General features: G+C 49.4%; 1 protein-coding gene across 2 annotated transcripts in view; it reads left to right on the top strand.

Annotated features, from left to right (window-relative positions):
* Positions 1–19,678, top strand: part of FBN3 (fibrillin 3) — an 86,684-nt gene that overhangs the window by 45,001 nt on the left and 22,005 nt on the right. For both annotated transcript variants that reach the window (XM_026455607.1, XM_026455606.1), the window contains exons 38-55: positions 493–618; positions 3,028–3,153; positions 3,840–3,989; positions 5,632–5,703; positions 8,791–8,916; positions 9,199–9,324; positions 9,638–9,763; positions 10,132–10,248; positions 10,704–10,832; positions 11,642–11,761; positions 13,948–14,073; positions 15,298–15,450; positions 15,592–15,657; positions 15,869–15,994; positions 17,409–17,528; positions 17,641–17,763; positions 18,372–18,506; positions 19,201–19,326. In XM_026455607.1, coding sequence (XP_026311392.1) covers positions 493–618; positions 3,028–3,153; positions 3,840–3,989; positions 5,632–5,703; positions 8,791–8,916; positions 9,199–9,324; positions 9,638–9,763; positions 10,132–10,248; positions 10,704–10,832; positions 11,642–11,761; positions 13,948–14,073; positions 15,298–15,450; positions 15,592–15,657; positions 15,869–15,994; positions 17,409–17,528; positions 17,641–17,763; positions 18,372–18,506; positions 19,201–19,326 — 2,193 coding nt within the window. The remainder of the gene's footprint in view (positions 1–492; positions 619–3,027; positions 3,154–3,839; positions 3,990–5,631; positions 5,704–8,790; positions 8,917–9,198; positions 9,325–9,637; positions 9,764–10,131; positions 10,249–10,703; positions 10,833–11,641; positions 11,762–13,947; positions 14,074–15,297; positions 15,451–15,591; positions 15,658–15,868; positions 15,995–17,408; positions 17,529–17,640; positions 17,764–18,371; positions 18,507–19,200; positions 19,327–19,678) is intronic.

Here is a 19,678-nt window from a genome sequence, read left to right on the forward strand (position 1 = left end):
CCATCCACCTTCCTACCCATCCACCTTCCTACCCATCCACCTTCCTATCTATCCACTCACTCATCATCTCATTCATTGACCCACTTGCGTATTTACGCATTCACTGTTTTCATATCCATGCATCCATCCGCTCATCCATCCATTCATCCATCCTCCCATCCATCCTTTTGTTAGGGAGTGACGAGGTTGGAGAAGACTATCTATTCTCCATCTAGAGGAAGAAAACTATCTAGTTCTCTATCTAGAGGAAACTATGTGGTGGATGGGAGAATGGGCTAACAGATGAAGGGAATGGAGTTGAATTTAGGGTAATATTAACTCAAGAGAGTCTGTGTCCAGCCGTCAAGATAGACCCTTCGAATGTCTATCAGTCATGGACAGCTCTTGGGGATCCTCGAGAGGGCCCTGGAAAACCCAGAGCTTACCGCGGGTGCCCCTTAAGTCCTCTGCATGGGTTTAGCTCCCAAACGTGGCTTCCTTACTTCCTGACAGACATCGACGAGTGCCAAGAGCTGCCAGGGCTGTGTCAGGGGGGTGACTGCGTCAACACCTTTGGCAGTTTCCAGTGTGAGTGCCCACCTGGCTACCACCTCAGTGAGCACACCCGCATCTGTGAGGGTGAGCATGGACTCTCTTTGGGGTGGGTCAGGCTCTCCCGCTCTCTCCCTGCCTTCGTGCCCTGCCAAGCCTCACAAGGGTCGAGGAGGGAAGGCCTCATAGAAAGGCTTCTGCCCCCTGCCTCCTCTTTTGTCATGATCTGTCAGTTCCCTCTTGCTGCTTTTAAGATGTTCATGGCCGCTGTGGATCTGTGGTGTTGGGGATGGTAGGCAGGCCCTTAAAAATGCCACGACACTCCCTTACAAAGTACAGCAGCTTCTTTCTTCACCGTTTCTTTGTCTGGGTGTTGTAAGCTTTTGATTGGATTCCAGAGTTCTGCAAAAGTTGATTTTTGTCTGTTTCGCCAGCTCAATAGTTGCTTTTGTGGAGGAATGGAGCCCTGGAGTTCCCTACTCTGCTATTTTTGGTGACATCACTCTTAGCATGCTAATATTCCACCATCTATTTTTGCCTGCTAGCTAAGAATACTTTATTACACTTTTTTCAGCGGTTGAAAAAAACAAAAGAAGAGTAACATTTTGTGACACATGAAAATTATATGAAATTCAAGGCTGGGTGCGTGGCAGCTCACACTGGTAATCCCAGTGCTTTGGGAGGCTGAAGTGGGAGGATTGCTTGAGGCCAGGAGTTCAAGACAAACCTGGGCAACTTGGCAAGACCTTGTCTCTACAAAAAATTAAAAAGTTAGCCAGGTATGGTGACCCATGCCTGTAATCCCAGCTACTTGGGAAGCTGAAGCAGGAGGATCATGTGAGCCTCGAAAGTTGAGGCTGTAGTGAGCTGTGATTGTGCCACTGCACTCTAGCCTGGGTGACAGAACAAGACCCTGTCTTAAAACAAAAAAAAAAAAAAAAAAAAAAAAAGGCTGGGCACTGTGGCTCACGCTTGTAATCCCAGCACTTTGGGAGGCCGTGGTGGGCAGATCACAAGGTCAGGAGTTCGAGACCAGCCTGGCCAACATAGTGAAACACCATGTCTACAAAAAATACAAAAATTAGCTGCGCATGGTGGCACACGCCTATAGTCCCAGCTACTCAGGAGGCTGAGGCAGGAGAATCACTTGAACCTTGGAGGTGGAGGTTGCGGTGAGCCGAGATGAGGCCATTGCACTCCAGCCTGGGCAACAGAGTGAGACTCTGTCTGAAAAAAAAAAAAGGAAAGAGAGAGAGAGGAAGGAAGGGAGGGAGGGAGGGAGGAAGGAAGGAAGGGAGAAAGTTGTATAAAATTCAAATTTCAGGGGTCCATAAATAAAATTTCCTTGGAGCACGACCAGTGCCACAGTGTGTTTGCATATTGTTTGTGCCTGCTTTCTTACTACATTGGCAGATTGAATAATCATGACACACTGTAGTTTGGTCTGCAAAACCAAAACGATCTGGCCCTTTACAGAAAAAGCTTACTGCTCCTGGACTAGAGTAATGATCAGATTGAGAATCAATTTTTTCCCCCAAGAATACTTTATCCATAAGGTTCTTGATTCCTATCATATCATATTAGGAAGACATGGATGATCCATTCTTGGTGATTATAAAACTGACTCGTGAACTCAGGTCATTTTGTTCCTAATAGAAGCAGTATCATCATCAACTTTATTTTTATGAATTTCTTTTTTTTTTTTTTTTTGAGCCAGTGTCTCACTCTGTTGTCCAGGCTGGAGTGCAGTGTTGTAATCACAGCTCACTGTAGTCTTGACCTCCTGGACTCAGGTGATCCTCCCACCTCTGCCTCTCAAGTAGCTGGGACCACAGGTGTGTGCCACCATGCCCAGCTAAATTTTCATGTTTTGTAGAAATGGAACCTCACTATGTTGCCCAGGCTGGTCTCAAACTCTTGGCCTCAAATGATCCTCCTGCCTTGGCCTCCCAAAGCATGGATGATAAGCATGAGTAACTGCATCCAGCTTGTAAACTTTTTTTTTGTTTTTCCCTTAACATCATGTTGTTTTTGTTTGTTTGTGGGTTTTTGTTTGTTTGTTTTTTAGAGCTCATTCTGCACCCAGGCTGGAGTGCAGAGGGGTGATCATGGCTCACTGCAACCTTAACTTCCTGGACTCAAGTGATGCTCCCAAGTGGCTGGGACTGCAGGCATGCACCACCATGCCCAGCTAATTTTTTAAAATTTTTAGTAGAGATGGGGTCTTGCTATGTTGCCCAGACTGGTCTTGAACTCTGAGCTGAAATGATCCTCCCATCTCAGCATCACGAAGTGTTCAGATTACAGACATGAGCCACCATGCCCAGCCCACATTACAGTTTTCTTCATCACTAAGATGTGTGTGCATTTTAGGCTGATTTTGAAACCAAACTTAGGTCCCTAGTGAAGTGGCCTTGCTGGGTCTCTGGAGGGGAGTTATTCAGACAATTCCTGGATGCTGCCCACTGTTCCCCTCCACTCCTCCTTTCCCTGCAGATATTGACGAATGCTCCACACACTCGGGCATCTGTGGCCCTGGCACCTGCTACAACACCCTGGGAAACTACACCTGTGTCTGCCCTGCAGAGTACCTCCAAGTCAATGGTGGCAACAACTGCATGGGTAAGAAGCATGATGACCTAGGGAAATGGCAGTCACAGAAGCAGCACCTGGGCATGGGAGGAACTGCTGGGAGACTTCAAGCCTATGGACAGGGAGGGTAAGCATATATGAAGTGCTGATATGTGGCAACAAACAAAACCACAGGATTCAGGAGCCCAGAGCTGCCATGAACAGTTGCTCAGGTTGTGCACTGCTCAAAAAAGGCTGAAAAAAATGAATGGATCCCCCAAGTGTGTTGGGGGAGAGACATCAAGCCAATCAAGCCAGCCAGTAATCCCCCCCCCCTTTTTATTGAGATAGAGTCTCACTGTGTTGCCCTGGCTGGAGTGCAGTGGCACAGTCTCGGCTCATTACAACCTCTATCTCTGAGGTTCAAGTGATTCTCCTGCCTCAGCCTCCCAAGTAACTGGGATTACAGGCATGTGCCACCACACCCAGCTAGTTTTTGTATTTTTAGCAGAGACAGGGTTTCGCCATGTTGGCCAGGCTGGTCTCGAACTCCTGACCTCAAGTGATCTGCCCGCCTCAGCCTCCCAAAGTTCTGGGATTACAGGCATGAACCACTGTGGCTGGCCAGGCCAGTAATCTTCAAATGAAGGAGTTAACGAGTTCCCATCTCTTTGGCTCCCTCTTCCACTGATTTAGGTGACCCTTACCCAAATTCTTCTCCTTTATGCCAACTACAGATATGAGGAAGAGTGTCTGCTTCCGGCACTATAACGGCACATGTCAAAATGAGCTGGCCTTCAATGTGACCCGAAAAATGTGTTGCTGCTCCTACAACATTGGCCAGGCCTGGAATAGACCCTGTGAGGCCTGCCCCACTCCCACCAGCCGTGAGTAACCCTCCTCAACCTTCTTCCCAGCCTGGCCCCTCGTAGCATAATGGTTAAGAAAACACAGTGCCCTCAGGGCTCTTAGATTAATCCTCCTTGTTCTGATGAGAGTCAGAGAGTTGAAGTTCTGTCCCTCTATTAGTTCATTCTCATACTGCTGTGAAGAAATCCTGGATACTGGGTAATTTGTAAAGCAAAAGAGGTTTGGCTGGGCGTGGTGGCTCACGCCTGTAATCCCAACAGTTTGGGAGCCCAAGGCGGGTGGATCTCTCAAGGTCAGGCATTCGAGACCAGCCTGGCCAACATGGTGAAACCCTGTCTCTACTAAAAATACAAAAAAAAAAGTATCTGGGCGTGGTGATGCAGGCCCATAATCCCCGCTACTCGGGAGGCTGAGGCAAGAGAATTGCTTGAACCTGGGAGGTGGGGGTTGCAGTGAGCCGCTATCACACCACTGCACTTCAGCCTGGGTGACAGAGCAAGACTCCATCTCAGAACAGAAAAAAAAAAAAAAAAAAGGAGGTTTAAAGGACTCACAGTTCCACATGGCTGGGAAGGCCTCACAATCATGGCAGAAGGTGGAGGAGCAAAAGCACGTCTTAGGCAAGAGAGCGTGTGCAGGGGAACTGCCCTTTATAAAACTATCAGATCTCACGAGACTCATTCACTATCACGAGAATAGCACGGGAAAGACCCGCCCCCATGACTCAATTACCTCCCACCGGGTCCCTCCCATGACATGTGGGGATATGGGAGTTACAGTTCAGGTTGAGATTTAGGTAGGGACGCAGCCACCATGTATGGAAGGCAATACTTTAAAGTGAGCAAGGCAGCTTTTCTTCCATTTTGCAGATTTCGAGAATTCAGGATGGATCAATGGAGTTTTCATGGGTGGGGAAGGCCCTTGATGATTCACAGGAGTAGCTGGGGGTGGGATAGGGTTGGGGGGGGTCGGTAAATGTCCCAGGCTAGGGAGGAAAGCACAGCTGGTTAGAGAGACCACAGACCTCCTGGGCTGGGGAAGGGGCAGACCTGGAGAAGCTCAGAGCAAAGATTGGGACCCTGATTGGAACATCGGTCAGGATGAGGGAAGGTGTTCTAGGCAGGGGCACAACAGGAGCCAAGGCCTGGAGGCATGACTGAACAGTGTATTGACAGCAGGAATGAGTCCTGTTAGAATGATCTAGCAGCCAGCCCAGGCACCAGGAAGAGCTGCAGGAATGGGGCAGTGATGGGAAGGGGGCTTCTAGGGGTTTGTAGCCATATTCATTCCCCAGAGCTGCTACAAAACATTACTGCAAACTAGGTGGCTTTAAAAACCAGACATCGCGGCTCATGCCTGTAATCCCAGCTACTTGGGAGCTAAAGTGGGAGGGTCACCTGAGCCTGGGAGGTTGAGGCTGCAGTGAGCCGTGATTGCACCAGTGCACTCCAGCCTGGGTGACAGAGTGAGACTTTGTCTCAAAAAAATTAAATTAAATTAAATTAAATAAGTGGAAGGAGGGAAAGGGTGGGGAGAGCAAAAAAAGTTCAAGGTGGCCAGTTGAGGGCTGGGCTCCAGGGTTGAGGTGTCCCCTCCAGATGGGGAGCAGGTTGGGTCAGGCCTGCAGCCCCAGACTCTACTTTGTTCCCCTTTGCGCAGCTGACTACCAGATTCTATGCGGAAACCAGGCCCCGGGATTCCTCATTGACATCCACACGCGGAAGCCCCTTGGTGAGTGAGCAGTTCCTGCTCCATCCCTGGGTACCCATCCACCTGGGTCTGCTTCTTCCCACCCCTCCCCTCCCCTACAGCTCTTTTCCTTACATCCATTCCTCCATCCTCCCCTCTTCCTCCTCCCGCACACCTCCCACTCCCCAGGAATCCCGCCCTCAAAAACACTTTTTTTTTTTTAAAGAATGATACTTTAAAATTTTTATTAAACCATTATCCATTTTTTAAAATGATGGTTAAATATATGCAACATAAAATTTACCTTTCGAGCCATGCGCGGTGGCTCATGCCTGTAATCCCAGCACTTTGGGAGGCCGAGGTGGGTGGATCAGGAGTTCGAGACCAGCCTGGCCAACATGGTGAAACTCTGTCTCTACTAAAAATACAGAAATTAGTTGGGCGTGGTGGTGCGTGCCTGTAATCCCAGCTACTCAGGAGGCTGAGGCATGAGACTCACTTGAACCCGGGAGGCAAAGGTTGCAGTAAGCCGAGATCTTGCTGCACTCCAGCCTGAGGGATAGAGTGAGACTTTTTTTTTTTTGTCTCCGGAAGAATACCATTTGAACCATTTTTAAGTGTGCAGTTCAGTGGCATTAAGTACGCTTGCATTGTTTTGCAACTATCACCATCGTCATCTCTAGAACTTTCTCATTTCTTCCCACTGAAACTCTGTCCCCATGAAACTCTCACTCCCCATCCCCCTCAGTCCCTGGAACCCACCATTCTACTTTCTGACTCTGTGAATCTGACAGTTCTAGGGACTTCCTGTGAGTGGAACCACATAGGATCTGTCCTTTTGTGTCAGGCTTATTTCACTGAGCATGATGTCCTCAAGGTGCATCTGTGTTGCAGTTTGTGTCAAGTTGCTCCCCCCCCCCCCCCTTTTTTTTTTTTTTTTTTTGAGATGCAGTTTTGCTCTTGTTGCCCAGGCTGGTGTGCAATGGCATGATCTCAACTCACTGCAACCTTCACCTCCTGGGTTCAGGCAATTCTCCTGCCTCAGCCTGCTGAGTAGCTGAGATTACAGGCAACTGCTACCATGCCCGGCTAATTTTTGTATTTTAATAGAGGCAGGGTTTCACCATGTTGGTCAGGCTGGTCTCGAACTCCTGACCTCAGGTGATCCACCCACTTCAGCCTCCCAAAGTGCTGGGATTACAGGTGTGAGCCACTGTGCCTGGCCAGAATGCTCCCTTTTTAAGTTTAACAAGGTATTGCATAATTTAACAGCTGCATGCCAAATTTCAACCCTGCAGTGTTTAGCTGATAAGCCCATTTTCATTTGTTTTAATCCTCTGAATATATTCTTATTTTTTTAAAAAATCAAACCATGGCAAATAAAACTTACTTCTCCTCCAGTCATCACCTCAACTCTGTCTCTTTTCTCCCTCTCTGGACATTCTTATGCTTTATGGCTGGAATATTTCTTTCTAGTTTTTTCTTCCTTCATTACATAATAGGTCTCCCACTGAAAATATATGACGTTGGTTTCTGGGGCATTTTACATAAATTATGTAATGCTTGACATGTTGGTTACAACTTACTTTTTTCATCCAAATTGTGTCTTGAGGAACTGGCCAGGTTATTATCTGCCATGCAGCCTCTCTCTTTGCCCTGCCTAGAAGTGTTTCATGGTGCAGATACATCCCAGGTTCCCTACTGACGGGAACTTAGGTTGTTTCCAGTCCCCCACTGATGGACGCTTAGGTTGTTTCAGATCCCCTTTTGATGGACACTTGGGTTGTTTCCAGTCACCTATTGATAGACAGGTGGATTGTTTCCAGTGCCCTACGGATGGACACTTATATTGTTTGTAACAATTGTATTGAGATATAATTCACATACCACACACTTCACCCATTTAAAGTGTCCTATTTAGTGGTTTTGAATACATTCACAGAGTTATGCACCCATCACCTCAATCTAAGTTTATAACTCATTTTCATCACACAAAAATAACATTTTCATCACAGTCCCCCGTTGATGGACGTTTAGTTTGTTTCCAGTCCCCCTCTGATGGATATTTAGGTTATTTCCAGTCCCCTATTGGTGGGCACTTAGGTTGTTCCCAGTCCCCCACTGATGGACACTTAGGTTGTTTCCTGTCCCCCATTAATGGACATTTAGTTTGTTTCCAGTCCCCTACTGATGTACACTTAGATTGTTTTCAGTCCCCTACTGATGGACACTTAGATTGTTTTCAGTCCCCCATTGATGGACACTTAGGTTCTTTCAAGTTCCCTTTTGATGGACACTTAGGTTCTTTCAAGTTCCCTTTTGATGGACACTTCGGTTGTTTCCAGTCCCCTACTGATAGACATTTACATTGTTTATATATAACAGCTTTATTGAGATATAATTCGCATACCACACACTTCACCCTTTTAAAGTGTCCTATTCAGTGGTTTTGAGTACATTCACAGTGTTACACAACCATCACCTCAATCTAAGTTTAAAACATTTTCATCACACAAAAGTAAACCCTATGCCTATTAGCAGTCACTCCCTTTACCCCCTCCCTTCTGCCCCTGGCAACCACAAATCGACTTTCTGTCTCTATTGATTTGCTATTTCTGGACATTTCCTTTAAATGGAGTCATGCAATATTGTTCTTGTGTGTCTGGCTTCTCTTAGAATAATTATTTTAGGTTTCAACCACATTGTCACATGTTACAGGGCTTTATTCCTTAATAAGGCTGAAGAATATTCCATGGTACAGACATCCTGTATTTTGCTCTGCATTCATCAATTGATGTTTCCAGTTTCTTGCTAAATAGCATCTCATACCGCTATCCTGCTTATGCTTAAGGCCGTTTCTTTCCAGTAAGGTTGCTGGGTCACAGGAAATGTGCATTTTTAGTTGAGAAAAACACACACTCGCTCTCTGCTCTTCTCTTTCCTCCCACATTCCGATCTCTTTCTGGTGTGAGTGGATGTATTTTGGCCACAGCAAAATTTTTTTGAGTGTGTGCTAGTTTGTGGCCACAACATCCTCAACCAGACTGCAGGGCTAGTGGGTCCCTTCGCTTAGGGTCACTGGAAGTCCCAGGGGGCTGGGCTGCCCCTAATGGCAGATGCCCTCTGCAGACATTGATGAGTGTGGGGAGATCCCCGCCATCTGTGCCAGTGGTGTCTGCATCAACCAGATGGGGAGCTTCCGCTGCGAGTGCCCCACAGGCTTCAACTACAACAGCATCCTGCTGGCTTGTGAAGGTGCCACCTTTCCCTGTTCCCAGCCCTGGGGTCTGGGTGGGATGCATGTCTGCTACTGTGCAATCTGGAAAAGTAACTAAAACTCTGTAAGCTTCCATTTCCGCATCTGTATAATGGGCTAACACCTTTCCAAGGGCCTCCATCTTATATAACCACCCTCACTCCAGCTCTGGCTGCTTCCAGAGAGACCACCTGTTCCGAAGCACTGGACTGGGTTTCAGGTTTGATTCTGTCAGGATGGGCTTCTCTGTCACCCCCACCTCATTTGCTGTATTTGCCCAGATGTCGATGAGTGTGGCAGCAGGGAGAGTCCCTGCCAGCAGAATGCCGACTGCATCAACATCCCCGGCAGCTACCGCTGCAAGTGCACCCGAGGGTACAAACTGTCGCCAGGCGGGGCTTGTGTGGGTGAGCAGGGTCTCTGGGAGGAGGTGAGGGAGCTGGGCTCTGTTGCCCATGGGGACTTAGATGGGGTATGGCTCTGTCCAGGTCTTTCTCCTTATCTATACTATTAGAGGGATCGGGGATGTATTGAGAGTATCTGTTAATAGGATGTGATGGAAGTAACAGCTCAGGTCAATGCTGAGAGCCTGATGCCCCGGGTGGAAGTTTGAGTGGGGAACTTCAAGGCAGGCTCTGGCTTCTCCATTGCAGTAGGGAGAGCTCAGGCAAACACTGTGTGGTAGGGGCCCTGGGGACACCATGCTGTCTGCACCCCCAGGACGGAATGAGTGTCGGGAGATCCCGAATGTCTGTAGCCATGGCGACTGCGTGGACACAGAAGGCAGCTACATGTGTCTGTGTCACCGTGGATTCCAGGCCTCTGCAGACCACACCCTGTGCATGGGTGAGACCTTCATCTTCCCCCTCCTTTCAAGTCAGGCTGCCGGGGGTCTACACCTCCCCTGTGATGGACGTGGTGTTTCTGTCCATCCTAGTTCACAGACAGATCCAAGTTTGGGTCATGACATTAAGATCTTGGGTAAATGGCTGATCTGCCTCCTTGTGCCTCAATTTTCCCATTTGTAAAATAGGGGTCACAGATCACACCAGGAGTACTTCCCAGCCATCACCCCCAGGGGTCACTTCACTGTCCAGTCATCTAGGCAGGGCTAGGTGCAGGGGAGGACCTAGCGGTCCAGCTGGCCTCTCACTCCCTAAGTCCCCCAATGCCCTGGGTGAGCTGGGCTGGGCTCTCAGGCTTTGCTTCTGCAGACATTGATGAGTGTGACCAGCAGCCTTGTGGAAATGGGACCTGCAAAAACATCATCGGCTCCTACAACTGCCTCTGCTTCCCTGGCTTTGTGGTGACAAGCAATGGGGATTGTGTGGGTGAGTCGGCTCAGTTGGCAGGCTGGCCACAAAGTAGGTTCTCAGAATCTAAGGAAGTGAATCTAGAAATTGACCACAGAAAGATGCCCAGAAAGTCCCCAAATATTTAGAAATTAAATAACATACTCCTAAATAATCCATAAGTCAAATAAATCATAAGGAAAATTAGAAAATATTTTGAAGTAAAAGAAAATGAAAATGAAAGCATAACATATGAAAATACATAGGATGCAGCTAAGGGAGCACTTAGAGGCAAATTCATAGCATTACATGATTATATTAGAAAATATCAGCAACTACCTTGTAAGATAGGTGGAAGGTTAATACACACAGTCTATACATGAGTGCTCAAGTTGAAGCCAATGCTATCAACTTAGTTGCAGACAGAAGTACAAGGAAGGCTTGATCTCTTCAAGTTTTGTGGGTGACCTGGCCTGCCTATCTCCCCTCTACAGATTTTGATGAGTGTATTACCCTGGTGGGGCAGGTGTGCCGATTTGGCCATTGCCTTAACACAGCTGGTTCCTTCCACTGCCTCTGCCAGGATGGCTTTGAGCTCACAACTGATGGGAAGAATTGTGTGGGTGAGTCTGCCTATGGTGCTTGGAGGCATCTCAACCAGCCCCTGCTCCATGTACACCACAGTTTGGTACTTCTGGGTGAGCACAGATCCATGTACTACCCAAGCATTTATTTTAAGCTTTAAAAAAATAATACCCAGCACTTTGGGAGGCTGAGGTGGAAGGATTGCTTGAGGCCAGGAGTTTGAGACTAGCCTGGGCAACATAGTGAGCCCTCATCTCTACAAAGAAATTAAAATTGGCCAGGAGTGGTGGCTATTGCCTCTAGTCCTAGCTACTCGGGAGGCTGGGGCAGGGGAATCACTTGAGCCCAGGAGTTTGAGGCTGCAGTGAGCTATGGTCACACCACTGCACTCTAGCCTGGGCAACAGGGAAAGATCCTATCTCAAAATAAATAAATAAAGTAAATAATTATAAAACCAGTACATCAAACCTATGTTTTTATGTATGGGATTTGAGGTGTAGGGTGAGGCTGTCTTGAAAATGTAAGTTTCCAGAAGCAAAGAATAGTAGAAGCGCTAAGTGGATACCATGGAAGGAATCTGCTGGTGGTGCCAGATTAGGAATCTTGCTACCTCTTCCCACTGGACACCATCTGGCCCCCCCATAACCCCACGAGAGTCAGATAATCCTTCCCAAGCTGTCCCTGTGGTCCTGAGTCTCAGCCCTTGCCCTGGAGCCAGAATTGCCACTGTGAGGGCTTGTCCTGGGGCCCTCGGTGATCACACAGTAATTGCAGGTGTTGGTCCCAGTCCCAGGTGAGCCCCCTGCATCCTGGCTGGCACAAGGACCCTTCTTTCTTCTTTTCACAGACACCAATGAGTGCCTCAGCCTCGCAGGAACCTGCCTACCAGGCACCTGCCAGAACCTCGAGGGCTCCTTCCGTTGCATCTGTCCCTCTGGCTTCCAGGTGCAGAGTGACCACTGCATTGGTGAGTGTCCAGCTCCAACTCCCATTTTTGGGACCAGGGAGTGCCTCTATTTCTCCATCCATAAAATGGGAATATCAGCTAGGGTTGTGACGAAGGTGGAGATGTACTCAACGCAGAGTCAAACATAGCTTCATAAACTATTATTGTCATTCTGATTGTTTCTGGACTTTGCACTCAGAATTTTGTCTCTGGTGCCCACAGGCTTCCTCATGAATCCGATAAATTGACATGGGTGTGGGGGTCTCACCGTTTCTCCGTGCACCCAAATGTAGAGCTCCTCACTTGCTAACTGGTGATCAAGGACCAGTCTGGCCGAAGCTTCACTGTTGTAATCACCTATAGAGATGATTTCATGCAGTCTGGACTAACCAGTCTGACCTTATCTCGTTTGGTTCATTTATCCACTTGGGCTAGCCTCAGAGAGTGTGGGCTAACCTGGACCAACCTGGGCTGAGCAGATGAGCTACCTTGTTCACTGTAGTCTAACCTGGACCAGTCTGGCCTGAGCAGATGGGCTACCCTGGGCTAACCTGAACCAGTGTGGCCTGAACTCCTCTGATCTGGGCTTCCATCTAGGCTAGCCTTGTATAATCTGAACCAGTCTGGCCTGGTCTCTTCTGATCTACTCTTTTTTTTTTTTTTGAGACAGAGTCTCACTCTCAGCTCACTGCAACCTCCACCTCCCGGGTTCAAGAGATTCTCCTGCCTCAGCCTCTCAAGTAGCTGGGATTACAGGCGCTCATCACCACACCTGGCTAATTTTTGTATTTTTAGTAGAAATGGGGTTTCATCATGATGGCCAGGCTGGTCTCAAACTCCTGACCTCAAACGATCCTCCCACCTTAGTCTCCCAAAGTGCTGGGAATACAGGCATGAGTCACCACGCCCGGCCTATTCTGATCTATTCTATTTGGGCTAGCTTAATACAACATGAGCTAACCCCATCCAGTGTAGGGTAAATATATCCAGTCTCAGTTAGCTTTGTGCAATTTTATTTTTTTTTAAGGTTTTAAATTTCTTTTCGATTTTTTCTTATTTTAATCTCAACAGTTACAGGGGAACAGATGGGTTTTGCTTACATGGATAAGTTCTTCAGTGGTGATTTCTGAGATTTTGGTGCACCTGTCATCTGAGTAGTATACAATGTACCCAGTATGTAGTCTTTTATCCCTCACCCCCCTCCCATCTTTCCCCGGGAGTCCCCAAAGTCCTTTATGTCATTATTATGCCTTTGCATCCTCATAGAGTAGCTCCCACTTATAAGTGAGAACATACGATATTTGATTTTCCATTCCTGAGTTACTTCACTTAGAATAACGGCCTCTAGCCCCATCCAAGTTGCTGCAAAGAACATTATTTTGTCTTTTTTTTTGATGGAGTCTCGCTCTGTCACCCAGGCTGGAATGCAGTGGCACGATCTCTGCTCACTGCAATATCCACCTCCCAGGTTCAAGCGATTCTTCTGCCTCACCCTCCTGGTAGCTGGGATTACAGGTGCACACCACCACAACGCCCAGCTAAATTTGGCATTTTCAGTAGAGACAGGGGTTTCACCATGTTGGCCAGGCTGGTCTCCAGCTCCTGAATTCAAGTGATCCACCGACCTTGGCCTCCCAAAGTGCTGGGATTACAGGTGTGAGCCACTGCGCCTATTTTGTTCCATTTTGTGGCTGAGTAGTATTCCATGGTGTATTACATACCACATTTTCTTTATCTACTCATTGGTTGATGGGCATTTATAAACATGATGGTTCCATATTTCCGCGATTATGAATTGTGTTGCTATAAACATGCATGTGAATGTGTCCTTTTCATATAATGACTTATTTCCTTTGGGTAGATACCCAGTAGTAGGATTGCTGGATTGAATGGTAGTTCTACTTTTAGTTCTTTAAGGAATCTCCACGCTGTTTTCCATAGAGGTTGTACTATGTGCAGTTTCAGTCTCTAATCATGAACTCTTCCTGACCATGACCTTTACTCTGGAGACACCTTCCCGGAAGGACCTACATGCACACACAATGCTCACCTCATGCTACAGCTCATACTGAGCTCTCAGGACCCCAGCCCCGCTGCAGCCCCTGGCTGGACCTGCACTCCATCTGCCCCTCCTCACAGCTCAGTCCTCTCCCCATTGGTGGAGGTCCTGCTTGCCCCCCACCCAGCTCTTGTCCCCGCCCTTCCAGATATCGACGAGTGCTCAGATGAGCCCAACCTCTGCCTCTTTGGCACCTGTAGCAACAGCCCTGGGAGCTTCCAGTGCCTCTGCCCACCTGGCTTTGTCCTCTCTGACAATGAGCACCGTTGCTTTGGTGAGTCTGCACAGGGCTTAGGGAAGAGGGTGGGAAGTGGGGCGGGGAAGGGTCAGAAAAGAGGGCTGTGGTTTCTTGTATGACCCTACGGGAGCTTTGACCAGGCAGAGGTGTCTCTCTGCATTAGCAGGGTTATCCCAGTGCCAGCAACCTCTTGGCTATAGAGGTCATGTCTACAGAGGGCTAACCTGGTCCATTTTGAGCTAGCCTGTGTGTGCTTCATTTAGGTTTTCTTTGTATTGGTCACATGACTGTAGGCTGTCAATGGGCTGGTTTTGTCCAGTTTGAGCTAGCCTAGACTACTCTGGGCTGGCTCCATTTCAGCTGGGCTAGCCTCATCTACTGTGGGCTAACCTCACCCAGCTTGAGCCAGCCTGTTCTCTCACAGGTCAGGGGCAATAAGAGTGAGCGCAGAGGCTGCAGTTCACCTCAACGAATAATTGCTGTTCTGGGAGGCTGGGACCCCAGCCTGCTGGTGAGGACTTGATAGGCGTCTAGAACCGAGGATTTGGGGTTTGGAGTCTGAATTCCAGGATTCTCAGGCTTTCTGGAATCAGTCATTTTGCCTCTCCAGGAAGGGGTTTTTGATCCAAGAGTAACCACCGAGTTTGATCTTTCTTCCTGGCATGAGAACACCCCAAAGCAATGAAGTGGGGTGCAATTCCAGCTGTCCCCTCAAAACTCCAGTGCAGGTTGGGGGCAGTGGCTCTTGCCTGTAATACCAGTACTTTGGGAGGCTGAGGTAGGCTGATCACCTGAGGTCAGGAGTTTGAGACCAGCCTGGCCAATGTGGTGAAACACCGTCTCTACTAGAAATACAAAAATTAGCTGGGTGTGGTGGCACATGCCTGTAATCCCAGCTACTTGGGAGGCTGGGGCAGGAGAATCAATTGAACCTGGGAGGTAGAGGTTGCAGTGAGCTGAGATCATACAACTGCACTCCAGCCTGGACGACAGAGCAAGACTCCATCTGAAAAAAACAAAAAACAAAAAACAACCAACAACAACAACAATGAAAAACCCAGGGCAGATCCTCATTGGCCCAGAGTAGGTCACATGTCCATCCTCAAACCAATCACCATGACCAGGGGCATGGCATGTTCTGATTGGCCACTGGCAGGATCAGCACAACCTATTCACCAGGACTGGGGTGCGGGAGGTCAGAGGGGCAAGTGGGCGCTGCCAGTGGCCGTCAATCCGGGTAATGGAGCCCCCACCCCACAGACACACGGAAGAGTTTCTGCTTCACCCGTTTTGAGGCTGGGAAGTGCTCGGTGCCCAAAGCTTTCAACACCACCAAGACCCGCTGCTGCTGCAGTAAGAGGCCTGGGGAGGGTTGGGGAGACCCCTGTGAGCTGTGTCCCCAGGAAGGCAGCGGTGAGTGCCCACCCCTGTCCAGGCTCCCCTATCATGATGCGCCCTCACTTTCCTCTCTCATTCTTCCCTCATCCTTCCCTGCACACACCTGGGGGCTGCACCTGGGCCCTGACTCTGACTCCCCTCCCCTTCTCCGTCCAGCTGCCTTTCAGGAGCTCTGCCCCTTTGGCCACGGGGCAGTCCCAGGCCCGGATGACTCCCGAGAAGGTGAGCCTCTCACCCACCTGCTAAGAGCGCCTTCTGGGCCACCCAGATCCATCTCCGCACTGCCTGGGTCTCTGAGTCTCAGGCTCCCGCTGAGAGCCCGAGTGGCCCTGGACCCTGCCAGCCTGGGGCTTGGGCTCTCATCCCCTTGGGGCCGGGGCTCTGGGGATTGCATGGTGACAGGAGCCATGTCTGCAACACCTGCCATCCGCAGACGTGAACGAGTGTGCAGAGAACCCTGGCGTCTGCACTAACGGCGTCTGTGTCAACACCGATGGATCTTTCCGCTGTGAGTGTCCCCTTGGCTACAGCCTGGACTTCACCGGCATCAACTGTGTGGGTGAGTGGCCAGCCCTGCTCCAGCCCTGTCCCAGGGCCCTCCCAAGACAGGAAGGAACAGAGCAGGGCAGGGAAGACACTCCCAGGCAGTGGATGAGATCCTGTCCTTACCCACTGCGTCTCTCCCCCATTCGCTTTTCCTCCCTCTGTACTTCACTCACTCATTCATTCACGTACTCACTCATTTTCTTGCTCATTCATTCACTCACTCACTTATTCATTTACTCACCCACTTATTCATTTACTGACTCATTCATTCACTGACTCATTTATTCATTCACTTGCTCACTCATTCACTTCTCCATTTTCTCATTCACTTCTTCATTTTCTCATTCATTCACTCATTTATTCACTCTACTCCCTCATTCACGTACCAATTCACTCACTCATTCACTCCTTTGCTCACTCATTCCTTCACTTGTTCATTCATTCACTTATTAATTCACTAACTCCCTCATTCATTCACACCTCATTCATTCATTCACACCTCACTCATTCCTTCACTTGTTCATTCACCTGTTAATTCACTAACTCCCTCATTCATTCACACCTCACTCATGCATTCACAACTCACTCATTCATTCACTTGCTCATTCATTTATGCATTTACTCACTTATTCACTCATTCACTCATTTGCTCCCTCACTTATTCACTCACTCATTCACTCCTTTGCTCACTCATTCCTTCATTTGTTCATTCATCACTTGTTCATTCAATCACTCTCTCATTCATTCACACCTCATTTAGTCACTGGCTCATTCATTCATTTACTTATTTGTTCACCCATTTATTCATTCCTTCATTTGTCTTCTTGCTCATTCACCCATCCAATCACTCATTTATTCACTTACTCACTCGTTCCTTTGCTCATTCATTCACGCTTTCACTCACCTATTCACTCATTCGTTTCCTCATTTGCCCCCTTGTTCATTCATTGATTCCCTTGCTGATTTCTCCATTCACTCACTCACTAATTCACCCACTCATTGACCCCTTTACTCACTCATTCCCTTATTCATTTAACCATTCATTCACTTATTCATTTATATGTTTTACAGAGATGAAGTTTTGCTATGTTACCCAGGCTCTTTTCGAACTCCCGGACTCAAGAGACCCTCTTGCCTCAGTTTCAGTTACTGGTTTAATCACTCCTTCATTCACTGGTTCATTCATTCACTTATTGCTCATTCACTCACTCCCTTGCTCACTCATGCATTGCCTTACCTGCCCACTTGCTCACACATTCACTCATTCATTCACTAAACACATACCACTTGCCTACCCCATAGCCAGACTAGAGGTGCATTCGATCTGGCCCCATCCGAACTGTGGTGGTCAACAGGCAGGCAGATGGGATGCTATTGAGGATGGGGGACCCTCTGCAGGCATTGACCACCCCTTTACTCCCACCCAGACACAGACGAGTGCTCTGTCGGCCACCCCTGTGGGCAAGGCACATGCACCAACATCATTGGAGGCTTTGAATGTGCCTGTGCTGACGGCTTTGAGCCTGGCCCCATGATGACCTGTGAGGGTATGACTCTGCTTGCCCAGGACCTGGGCCGTGTGACAGAGATGCCTGGGGGAGGGAGTGGAGGTCCTGCCCGCAGCCCCCCCACAGCTGGCACCTCCACTGGCCTCCCCAGACATCGACGAATGCTCCCTGAACCCGCTGCTCTGTGCCTTCCGCTGCCACAATACCGAGGGCTCCTACCTGTGCACCTGCCCAGCCGGCTACACCCTGCGGGAGGATGGGGCCATGTGTCGAGGTAGGCCTGACCAACATGGTGAAACCCTGTCTCTACTGAAAATACAAAATCAGCTGGGTGTGGTGGCGCGTGCCTGTAATCCCAGCTACTTGGGAGGCTGAAAGACAGGAGAATCGCTTGAACCTGGGAGTCGGAGGTTCCAGTGAGCCGAGATCATGCCACTGCACTCCAGCCTGGGCGACAGGAGCAAAACTCCGTCTCAAAAGAAAAAAAAAAAAGAATCCTGCAATGCACACAGAACAGCCACCCACCACACAGAACTTTCCTATCCCAAATTTCATAGTGTCAAGGGTGGGAGACCCTGGTCTGGGACTCAATATCTCTGGGGCTGTTTCAAGGTCAGTGTTCCAGGGGCCATGAGGAGACTCACAGATCCTGACGTGGGCAGGGGATGCAAGCTTTGGGAGACAATTCCCGATTCCCTTAGCTTCTTGGAAGCTGGGGCTGGGCAGGAGCTGGGGGTTCTCTTCCTAGGAGGGATGGACACCTGACAGGGCCTGCAGGGAATTTACTCAGGTCCCACCAAGGCTAACGTAGGGTGGAATCCAGGTCCCCACAGCCATGGGGTGCCTGGCCTTGGCTGACCATCTGTCCCTGGTCATCCGAAGATGTGGACGAGTGTGCAGATGGTCAGCAGGACTGCCACGCCCGGGGCATGGAGTGCAAGAACCTCATCGGTACCTTCGTGTGCGTCTGTCTCCCAGGCATGCGGCCCCTGCCTGGCTCCGGGGAGGGCTGCACAGGTATGGGGGTACTGGAGCTTCAGGGGTGCAGGGAACCCCTTGTGGAAGCAAGAGGGTCGGACCAGGCACAATGGCTCTTAACTGTCATCCCAGCACTTTGGGAGGCCGAGGCGAGAGGATCGCTTGAGCCCAGGAATTTGAGGTTGCAATGAGTTAGGACAGTGCCACTGCACTCCAGCCTGGGCAACAGAGCGAGACCCCATCTCCAAAAACAATAAAAGTAAAAATAAGGCCTGGCACGGTGGCTCATGCCTGTAATCCTAGCACTTTGGGAAACCGAAGCAGGTGGATCACCTGAGGTCAGGAGTTTAAGACCAGGCTGGCCAACATGGCAAAACCCCATCTCTACTAAAAATTAAAAAAAAAAAAATTAAAAAAAATTAGCTGAGCAAGGCGGTGGGCATCTTTAATCCAAGCTACTTGGGAAACTGAGGCAGGAGAATTGCTTGAACCCAGGAGGCAAAGATTGCAGTGACCCGAGATCGTGCCATTGCATTCCAGCCTGGGTGACGGAGTGAGACTCTGTCTCAAAATAGAAAATAATAAAAATAAAAGTAAATTAATAAAATTAAATAAAAATAAAAATAAACAAGAGGGCCTGGGCAGACCCAAAGGGGCCTTTTGGGGCTGTGGAAGAGGCAGGTTGCCTGTGGCCTACCCCACACCCCGGTCTGCCTCATCCCTCCCATCTCAGATGACGATGAATGCCGCGCTCAGCCTGACCTCTGTGTCAATGGCCGCTGCGTCAACACCGAGGGCAGCTTCCGGTGCGACTGTGATGAAGGCTTCCAGCCCAGCCCCACCCGTACTGAGTGCCATGGTGAGTGTGGCTGGCCACGCACAGTGGATGCCCCCACCTACCACGTGGCACCCACTGCCTGTCCCCCCACTGCCTGTCCTCCCACTGCCTGTCCCCTCCACTGCCTGTCCTCCCACTGCCTGTCCCCTCCACTGCCTGTCCCCCTCACTGCCTGTCCCTCCCACTGCCTGTCCCCCCCCACTGCCTGGCCCTCCCAATGCCTGTGCCTCCCACTGCCTGTTCCCCCCACCACCTGTGCCCCCCACTGTCAGTCCCTCCCACTGCCTGTCTCCTCTACTGCCTGTCCCTCCCACTGCCTGTCCCTCCCACTGCCTGTCCCCCTCACTGCCTGTCCCTCCCACTGCCTGTCCCC

The sequence above is a fragment of the Piliocolobus tephrosceles genome, chromosome 21 (genome assembly GCF_002776525.5).
Source record: "Piliocolobus tephrosceles isolate RC106 chromosome 21, ASM277652v3, whole genome shotgun sequence".
Classification (NCBI taxonomy): domain Eukaryota; kingdom Metazoa; phylum Chordata; class Mammalia; order Primates; family Cercopithecidae; genus Piliocolobus; species Piliocolobus tephrosceles.